Raw genomic sequence first — 10,875 nt, forward strand, 5'->3', positions numbered from 1 at the left:
TTGGTCCTCAAAATTGAGGTTGGGACCATCTTTGGATAGGTATGCGCGAATTATATATAAGAGCACACGATCTAATAAAAAATTAAATAAAAAAAAGGATGAGTGGATTAATGTGATACTCTATTATATATGAATATGCAGCTTAGGATTGTCACTATTTCATGTAAAAAAAATAAGCCCGGATACAAGCGGATAAAAAAAACAGCATACATTAAGAAATTAAAAGCAAAAAGAAAAATTACAACTTTATTTTGATTTTAAAAAGAAAATTACAACTTTAATTTTTAATCTTTAATAATTAAAAATCCATTATTGTTATTATTTAGTCCATTATTATTATTGTTAAATCCATTAGAGCAACAGTTACTTCTGCACTTCAAATCGTTTAAAATGCTCTTCGAAAACAGTGCAAAAATCCGCATAAATTTTTTGCATCGCTCAACCGCTTTAGTCTGTTAACCGTAATTATTGCCTCAGATTGTTACTTAACATCTGCGTGTCATTATCATTCCGATATGAAATTGGGAAAAAAGTGTCATCGGAATTACTTGAGTTCCGGTATATATCGAGATTTAAACTAACTACTATACCGGATAAAATTTTACTAACGATGTTTTACCGTAATAATTCCCATGACACTTTTTTCCTATATCATATCGGAACGATTACGCCATGGAAATGAAACGATATGCAGACACTTAAATGTCACATATGGGAGGTTATTGTGATTGTTGTCTTCAACCGATTCTTTGAACTGATTTTATGTTGACTAGCCTAAATTTAGTGTTATACAAGCTGCAAAATACGGAACGAGAAATTTTTCTTTTAAAGAAAGGAATTTGAACTTATGCAGAACCTGAGTCTAGATTTTGACTCACCCTCTCATAAATACGGAACTTGTTATGTATTCAGATTTGCACCAGTTTATCGTATCTTTTCCCACGATCAGTATTTTTTTTTTGGGTAGAAATTGTTTGTTAGGGTACAGCAAGAAGTTGTGGTTTGAAAGAAATATATCGCTGTTTCTTTTTAAAAAATTTGTTAACACTTGATTTCTAGAAAAACGAAGACATTTTTTTTTTTAGATAAAGTTGTATTAAAAACGCGCTTACTCTACATTTTTTAGATAAAATTGTATTACAAACGCGCTTACTCTACATTTTGAAGTTTTACCTTTAACTTCTTTTTATACTTTGTGTAAGTTTGTATTCTGCTCATTTTTGTACATCTTTCTGAACACGTCGTTGTATCCATTATTTTGGCAACAAGGCATCCGATTCCCAGGCTTGTATTTGTACAGATAATATTTACATATTATTGGCAGATTAATCTAAATTGTGTTTTTTTTGAACAAATTAGTTGCTGCAAACCATATTTTCCCAGAAAACATTCATTATCGATTTGGCTGTCAATTAGATAACGGATCTAAAGCAGTTCTTTTTAAACTTAATAAATAAAAAGATAATTCATAGATTCGCACTTTTAAAAAAATATAAGATTTTTATTTTTAAAGATATCTAAAAGGGGATTTGCGCGTAACTAAAAACTTAAGATCTTTGGATTAAAGATTTCAATCCAATATCCATCAGGATCCATTATAAAAGCAATTGTCTTCATTGTACCTATGAAAAAACATTTTTCATTACTGCATAGTTTAAACTGAAACAGAAAATGTGTCAAACATTCACCAATAATACTTACCCTCGGTCGGTTTCTTTTTAAAAACAACACCCATCTTTTCAAATCGTTCGCAAGCGGCTTCTAGATCAGGGACAGCTATACCAATGTGTCCTAAATCAAAATTAACAAAATCATATTTTAAGTTCTTCTACACAACCAAAGGGAAGACCTCTTTAGATTCAAACAAAGTAAACAAAAGTTTCAAATTCAAAAGTTTTATTTTAAGAACATTACCAAAGCCTCTTGGTTCTGTGTTTCCATTGTGGTATTTTGTCTCGTCATTTTCCGATCCCCAGTTACTAAGGAATTTAATAGATTGAGTAAACAACACTAATTATTTTCAAAGATGTACAATCCTTAGCGTAATTTCTCACTAAAATATGTAAACAGTAAATAAGCTACTTTACTGTGTAAGCTCTAATGTCCCTTTGCGTGAAAAACACCACGCTAATCTTTCTTCATCAGTGTCAGGAATATCTGCTTCGTCTTCAAAGCCCATGAAATATATAGAAAACTTCATCGCAGGGAAGTCTAACTTGTGCAGAAGCCTGAATGAACGAGCAACTATTTGAAATCAACAAGGCTGTTATCTATTGATGAGAATAATATTGTAACGATGTTTTACCTCATTCCAAGAACAGCGCTGTAAAACGTTAGAGAATGTTTGGGATCTTTAACACGTAACATGGTTTGTTGAAAAAAAAAACCTTCGGTGGCTGGATCTCTCTTTGCAACGCAGTTTATCGCTTCTTCTGTGGTTAAACCAGACATTTATAATGCTTCTAAAACCCATTATTTTTTCATATTAATATCGTGTCTGAAAATAGTCCCTAAGTTAAAGATTTTATTAAGATAGACGGTTTTAGGTTAGCATTACTAAGTTGATGCAACTCGTACTCATTTATGGCATAAGAAGTTTGACATTTCAAATAAAAAATTGTTTTATATAAAAAATATCAGTGTGATAAACATGATAGATCCTTAATCATTAAAATCAGATTTGAAAAAATCAACTTTTATTATATACCAAATCATTACCAATTAAATATACTTTTTATAAGAGGCAAATTTCATTTTATTAAACGTGGATCTCCCACACTGATAGTTTTTATGGAACGGTTCCCAAAAGTTGCTACTTAATGACAGAGAACATGATATGATTTAAAAACAACCTTAAAGTAAATATAAGAAGTTGACAAAAATTTTAAAACAATCCCTGGTAAAAGAATTTTTGTGACTAAAAACGATTTTGTAAAATAAATCAAAGAAAAAACAAGAAGCCTTCTTTTTCACATATATATATTTATTTATTTATTGTCACAATCTACTTTTAAGAGCTTTTAAATTTGTCAGACCAGTCACATCTAATAATAAAAAAAACAAACATCTTTTCAATAAAAACTTTCATCAAACGTCCTAAATAAACATTTCCTACAATACTAAACTTGTCTTCTGATAAAATTTCGTGCCAATGTGATCAGTACACTTACAAAATAACGTTAAAAATCTCAACTTTAACTTCAGCTTTGATACAAATGTTTATTCTTCATTAGGTATGCTGCTAAGAAATCTATAGGTTCAGCTGGCCTAAAAAAAAAAAAAAAAAAAAAAAAAAAATCAGATATTTAAAGCAAAGATTAAGACAATCAAGCCCACAATTATATTACCATGGAATATTTACTGAGCCAACAGCTCCTTCAGATTTTTAATCCTGTTCAAAAGGACTTTTAGAAATAATTTATACTTGTTTCTTAGTCTTTAAAAATTTAGAGGTGAATCCCCAGAAAAATTGAATATACAGATAAAGTTGATTTTGTATATACAGGGGTCACTACTATAAAACTCATTCCGATAGGAATTAAAAAAATCGTAAACCCGATGAATTTCATCGGATTCGACAAAATAGGCGTAAACTCGATAATCTCAAATTGCCTCTACTATAAACATTTTTTTTCGTATCGTAAAAACTTTCCGACGAAAATATTAGCGGTTTTTTTTTTTTAAAAAAAAAAAAGATATTATCTAGTTAATCAATTGTTTATTTACATTTTATTTTGTTTATATTACGGACAGTTGTGCAAAATTTCAACTAAATGCCACAAGAAAAACAAATTCCAAAAAAGAAGTGTAAGTAAACTCAATATCATTATCTTAATATATATTAGAGGGGAACATGGGGTAAGATGACGAATGGGGCAAGAAGAGATTATATTGTTATCTTCAAAACTCAACTAAATATGAAATCTGACTGTAGCTAAGAGGGAAGTAGATTACATCTACTAGATTTATTTATGCTTTTTTTTATAAATAATATTTTCGGAGTCAAAGATAATTATTAAAAAGGTTTTTCCTATATTAAGTGAAAAAAAATTTATCCACTTGTATTTGATTTATTTCATCATTACATCACCAGCCAAAGGTAAGCAAGAATTTCTCATTCAGTTTGTTCAATTTGGAAGCCATACAAGTAGTATTAAGCTATTATAACTATTAGTAGACTTTTTTTTGCGTAGCCCTATATAAATATATAGTTTAATTGTTGAAAAAATTACATAACCGTTTGTATTACATATCTTATTAACTAGAACTTACGGCATCGTGTTATTTGAGAAGGTAATGGTATAATGGAATTTACTTTTTTTAAAGCCGCCATCTTACCCTGCATACAGGGCAAGATGATAATTTGAGGTAACTTTGGTTTTTTCCAGGCTATTTAAAATTTTTATATGGGTTTTTTTTATACATATGTGACGCATAATAATTTTTTTTCCACTTTTTGATAAAGTTTTACTTATTGGAACAGTTATTGAATAAGATATAAGTGCTTTTCACAACGTTCGTCATCTTGCCCCATGTTCCCCTACTTATTTCCAATTACGAATCTTTCTGTGAAATTACCACAGTCCTACGTTCATATGTTTTAGGAGTTTTAAGCTGTTCTTTATCAATTTACAAGGCCAGCTAATCAATGTTTTATTAAAAGATTAAAACCATTAAATAGTTATAAGTAATTTTAGTCAATCAAAGTTATTCTTTATTGTTATTGTTGCCTGTTTGTGTCGACCCTATACATAATACTATTCTTACACTTAGTGCATTATATTTAATGTGCTTTAATGTTTTTTATCCAAGGGGACAGAAAAAAGATGCCTACATAGCTCGAGTGTCATTGAGTTTGTCACAAAAATTTGGCAGACTGGATTAAATAATTCAAATTTGTTTTAATGAGAAGATTTGGTGAAAAGTCACAGATGGCTCAAAAACACCAAAGGTTACCAATCTTGAAAAAAACCTGGGCATCTGAGACTATCTATTCTAAAGCAGTTGCAAATGGAATTCCCATTCCAAACATCTACTACCTAAGACATGTAATAGTTTCTTACATTTCCAAAAGTATTCTAAACCTAGTTTAAAATTAGATTACCAAGTTTTATTCACATTAGATGTTAGTTTGGTTTGTTAGAAGCAGGATCCATTTTGACCAGACAAAATGTATTGGTCCTAAATGCAACTTATTATAAGCCCTTAAAAGGAAGCCTTCGCCACTTCTACTACACTATAAATAACAATAAATAGCTTTAAAAAGCATCAAAAAACATCCTAAAAGTTGTTCTAGCAAACTAAAATTGAACAATTCGATTCCATTTATTTAAATTTTTTTTTGAGAAATTAAAGTAATAATCAAGCTTGCTCTGACCAATCGAAAACTTTTTTTTGTTGTCTCCTGAAAAGTTTAATTCTCTTTTTAATTATTTAGAGAAAGTCAGTGGTTATCACATCCTTGATAATTTTACTTTATTAAAAGTATTGCTTCAGTATCACCTGTCTATGTTGACCCTTAGATGCCATTTACACATTTTGTAAGTTGGAAAATTTGTGTCATTTTTACTAAAATAAAAATTGCCAGGCATCAGTTTTAGTTACCTGATAATATTTTAATATAGCAAAAGTGACCTATTGCCCAAGGTGTAAATGGTTCTTAGACGGTGCAAAATACTGCAATAATGCAATATCATAGTATAGGATGTAATCAATGTTGTAAAATGTTACAAGCTTAAAATGTATTATCTAACTATGTAGGACTTCTGGGACAACATCAAATAAGTGACTACAAAGAAGGTGACAGATTCTAACAAAAGTTGTATGGGGGAGTCAAAAGCTAATACCACTAGATGAAATTATTTTTGACATAAGACTCAAGTAGTTCTATAGAATATAGTACAACTATTCTAGAATTAAATTCTGAGTTTTTATATTCAAATTCATTGTGTTCTACTGCAATATAAAGAAATCTAGATAAAAGTATTTGTAATTGGCAAAGCAGTTTCTTTGATTATTAGTGACACTAACCTTAATAGTCTCTTTTTTTGCAAATAATATTTAATGATAGCCTTGGTGTTTGCTATTTGTGGAGAAATTCTTATGAAAATAGAGTTTGGTCTGAAAAAATTAAGAAATTTATTCGTGCGCAAATTCATACTTTAAATTTCTTATCCACTGTTAATTATCTGTTGTCGAGGTGGACAGTGAAAAATGAAATGTGGAACTTATTATTCTTATTTTGTCAATGAGAAATGTTAGAAATTGAGTTTGATTTCTGTTTTTGTTTTCAAAACAAGAATCTGTTAAAAAAAAAAAGCTAGCTCAAATTATCGGATTTACGATTTCCGCTACACAAAGATCGCGTAAATTTTAATTGGGTTTTTACACTGAAATTAGCGGAAATTACGAAAAAAAATGTTTATAGTAACAATCCGCTCATTTCAGAGGGCTTCAAATGAAATGGTCGTGAATTCCAATTGGAATGAGTTTTATAGTAGTGACCCCAGGTCAGTCTCAAAACTCTACATACCCTGCAACAGCCACATTTATAAAAATAAAGACACAGACATAAATAATAAATTCATGCAGTGTATATATCAAGATAAAGTATATTTATAACTATTACAAAGAAAAAATGATAACAAAAAAATATATATAAAAAATATTGAAGGTTTTATTTAAATATTTTTATGAAAGGAGAATTTTATTGATATAAAAGGTTGATAGTATAGCTGTGGAAGAAAAAAATCTCAAAACAGAAGCGAAATGTTTTTTTAGAAAATGATTCTCCAGACTATTGTTAAAAACTACAAAGTTACTGGAAATAAGTTTAACAAAACAGGTGATCACCCCAAGACTCAAAATGACTGAGGTACTTATGTTGCCATTTAAAAAGTGAAGGCAAACCTCAAACTACCTACTTTTGATTTAATGATTTAATGTTAATGAGAGTGATCATGGCTGAACTTTGCTCATCTTGCAGAATTTCATCTCTAGCAGTAACTTTCTCAAAAAAGTCATGGACAATGTGGTTAAAGAAGTACCAGAGAATACTTTTTTTATCTTTCTAAGTGCATTACTTGTGTTTTGCCCTTTGACAAACTGAAGAATTAATAGTAAAATTGTTAGTGAAGTTCCTTTTTTTATATAATACAAAAATCGGCATTCTCTTGCCTTAAATATAACTTCATGGAAATTCTAGGAATATGCAGAATATAAATATTTTGTAAATATACTAAAAGATAAATTTTCCACACATTAATATTTAATTTTTTTTGTTTTTATGTTTTTAAAGAACTTTTTAGACCTATTCTAAACCGGCTAACATCTCAAATTCACCAGTATGTACAGTAATTGATGCATTGAAATAAAAAAACGGAATGTTCTTGTAGCACCATGCTTGTTTGATACTACCCTGGCACAACCTGTTGTCAGTGGAATGTGAAATACTGCTAAGATACTAATAAGATGTATGGTTGGAATTTTTGAGTAAAAGTGACAAAATTTTAACTATTCTTGTATTTGGATTGGCATTATCACCTTCGCTGATTATTAACTTTAATGCAGAGAATTTAATTTCTGACAAATAAGATTTTAGCTAATCAAGAGCAGCATATGAAGAAATAATACACATCCACAACTCAGCAACTATATAGCTGACAATATCATTTTCATTAATATCATGGAATCAATTTGAATAAAACTTTTTGTCAGGTATTTCTACTTCTATTTCTAAATTTATTAAATATTTAAACTTTTTTGGAAAAACTAGTTTACAGCTTCATTTCTACTAATGGAATCAACACTGAGACAAATTATAAAAAATAAAACATTAAAATTTTTTTTAGGAATTAACTTGTTCTTTAATTCTTGAACTTTTTGTTCTATACCTATTTTAGGTCATTGAAAAAACAATTAACACAACTTAACACAATTTTCTAACCGTTCTTTTGCTATAGCTGTTAAACCTTGCAGAAGAATTGGGACAATAGACTGATCTAAGTATTGACGTGTTGGTAAAGACTGTATTTCAACTTTGGACTTTGGCTTGGAGGCTGCTTCACGCTCATCGTTTACTATTTTCTGAAATACCAAAATTCATTAAATATATCAATATTATTGTACTGATTAGAGCTTAAATAATGTCACTTAAGATAAAAACTTCCCAATAACAGAGCTCCTGCTTTAAAAATTATAGAATAGCTTAATACAAAAGCAAATTGATTAACTATAAATATTTTGATAATATTTGTAAATATGACCTTTGTTTTTTCTGTAATTGGCTCAACAATTTCTTCATAAGTTTCTTTATTTGTATCCTCTATAGAGTTTACAGGCTCCACATTTTCTGTTGTTTCATGAGTTGTGTGCACCAGATCTACTTTCACTTCTTCTGAAAATGATTTATCTGCAACTGCTTCTTCTATTGTTATTTGTGTTGAAGGTGGCTGGGTTGAAGGAAGTTGCTCAGAAGGTGAACTGTCAACAGGAGCATTAACTTAAAAATAAAACTTTTTAAAAAAAATCAAATATAAACACAAAAAATATTGAAAATATAAATCATTAACCAAATTTTAATTCTAGTTTAACACTAAGCACTTTTTTACCAGACACTTCGTCTGTAATTTGCATTGGCTCTTCGCTTGACATTTTAGTTTATAAAAAGCCTAAAAATATACTTAGAAACTTATATAACATAAAGTAATATATACATACATATATACCCATACAGACATACACATGCGTATTATAATATATAAACATACATACATAATACATGCATGCATTCATACATACATACATACATACATACATACATACATACATACATACACACACACACACACACATAGTGTAAGTTTCTCATAATATGCAAATCAAAATATTTGACTAAACCAAATATAACAAAGAAACTGCTTTTGATTAAGTGTATTTTTTAGAAAGAAAAAAAAGGAAATTATTTCATTAAATGTCAGATATAACAAAACATACATATAAAGCTTTAAAATTCCATAACTACACAAAATCAATTGTTTTAACTAAACTAATTCATAATGGGGGAGAATTGTTTTCAAATATTGTAAAACAAGTATAATTAATACTCAATTTCAGCAAGAAATATTTTTAATGCAAAATACTTGTACAAACTTTATGTAAAATAAACAGATACAATATATATTGCTAATGCTAAAAGACAAAAGAACACTCTTTTGTTTAGCTCAAGTTTTACAATTAGTTTTAATGATACTTTCTCCATTGATGCTTTTTAAAAACCGGAGAAAAGTTGTAACGAATTGTATACTGCTGTACCGTTATTACAAATGCCATTATCAAAAACGGTCGCATTCCAACTTTGGGGATGAATACAAATCTATCTCCCCAACTTTTACTCCAGAGAAGACATCTTTGCACCAAAGATGCCGGAGAAGTATTTCGTCCTAAAAACGATAGTAAATCTCGCACCTTGGTTTGTCCAAGAGACTCGACATGAGCTGGATCACTACTCCAACGTATGTTGGGTTCAGCCATTTTTAAACACTTTCGCTCCCTGATGAGTAACGTTGGTTTACTTACGATTAAAATTTTCAAAGATGGAAACTGGAAACGAAAGTTGACTTGATCAAGAATGGCTTTTTCAATCTCGATTGCCTCAGTTTTTAAATGTAATAATCAAAGTTACTGTTAACGTCAAGGAATGTTTATTCGACTATTTTAAAGATTTTTTTTTTTCATTATTTTTTACTACAAAATCGATTAGTGTAAAGAATTACTAAATTAATCTCTCTGAAGTCTTTATGCTTACTTTGCTTACATTTATGCACTTTTGATAGCACATTACACCCGAAAGTTAAGCAATAAACTGTAATATCGGCGGTCCAAACGTAATACATCGTAAGTGCGAAAGCATGTCGGTCCAAACATGATACATCGTAAGTGCAAAACCCTAAAAAAAATAGCAGCTTTGATCTCACCAAACTTATAACTAAAAATGTGAGCTTAAGAGCTATCACACTTAGACCAACGATATGTCTTACTCAGCTGCAATACGTTGTAACCTTCATTGTTCTGATATCGGTTTTACCTAAATAAACTGGCATCTTTTGTGAATCATAAAACTTGACTCAAAGTTACATCAAACACATCAAAAGACCAAATACTTTAATGCGCAGTCTATTGTCATAGAAGATTTTTGAATTGATACCACTTGCACAAATATCTAAGCTAGGACTATACCAAAAATTTCAAAACTTTTGTGAAATGTGCTTGAATGCATTTGCTACAGATGCCGAGAAAACTGTGTTTGGTGTTTCTTGGCATTAGCTTCATCAAGTGACATATCTTAATTTGAGCATTTTCGATAGTCTGAACAATTCATTCTCTATTCCAATATCCACGCTTACTTTTTCCTTTATAGCAACTCAAAGTTACAAATAACCATAAAAATTAAGTGGCATTATGTGATTAGAAGCTGTGAATATCGTTGGGATTTACAAGTAGCTACATATTAGGCTTATATAACAGAAAATTTATATGTAAAATTTATAAGTAAACTACGTAAACACATTACTTTGTAGGACAAAACTAATTGTATAGTTGTTTAAAGATAAATGTCTAGAACTTCACTTCTTTTACAATAATTTTTATTTTTATTTTGTTCATAGAAACGACTTTCAATTAGAGCATTTTAGTTCTAATACATGTTAAATAAAAATGGCGAATACATTTTTTTTGCTTTTTCTTTTCACTTTTTCAACTAACTGCCCAATAAACTTACGAGACTTTCGTAACTAATTATTACAACAATAGCTATTCATACAAGAAAACAATCAGTTCACTCTTTGGTTACTCGTCAGGTTGTGTCGACGTGTCAGT

At 29.5% G+C, this 10,875-nt stretch overlaps 2 protein-coding genes across 3 annotated transcripts; both read right to left on the reverse strand.

The window, feature by feature from the left end:
* Positions 1-1,320: 1,320 nt before the first annotated feature.
* LOC145182729 (lactoylglutathione lyase-like) lies at positions 1,321-2,539 on the reverse strand. Of its 2 annotated transcripts, XM_090084025.1 has the most exons (6): positions 2,306-2,539; positions 2,088-2,228; positions 1,915-1,979; positions 1,702-1,791; positions 1,541-1,622; positions 1,321-1,425 (listed from the first exon to the last, which is right to left on the reverse strand). In XM_090084025.1, coding segments are annotated over exons 1-6 (525 nt in total). In that variant the 5' UTR covers positions 2,452-2,539; the 3' UTR covers positions 1,321-1,424. The 2 variants fall into 2 exon arrangements, with proteins under 2 accessions (XP_089940151.1, XP_079914072.2); XM_080057946.2 differs by lacking the exon at positions 1,321-1,425 and having other exon boundaries at positions 1,481-1,622; positions 2,306-2,538.
* Positions 2,540-3,068: 529 nt separating this feature from the next.
* LOC149890220 (uncharacterized) lies at positions 3,069-9,559 on the reverse strand. The gene is made up of 4 exons (XM_090084026.1): positions 8,610-9,559; positions 8,265-8,500; positions 7,946-8,085; positions 3,069-3,267 (listed from the first exon to the last, which is right to left on the reverse strand). The coding sequence occupies exons 1-4, from the start codon at positions 8,650-8,652 to the stop codon at positions 3,201-3,203; spliced, it is 486 nt and encodes a 161-aa protein (XP_089940152.1). The 5' UTR covers positions 8,653-9,559; the 3' UTR covers positions 3,069-3,200.
* Between the last annotated feature and the right edge of the window lie 1,316 nt (positions 9,560-10,875).

This window comes from Hydra viridissima, unplaced genomic scaffold, assembly GCF_058129835.1.
Source record: "Hydra viridissima isolate aposymbiotic clone 2 unplaced genomic scaffold, HvirCarnegie_v1 scaffold_4, whole genome shotgun sequence".
Lineage (NCBI taxonomy): Eukaryota > Metazoa > Cnidaria > Hydrozoa > Anthoathecata > Hydridae > Hydra > Hydra viridissima.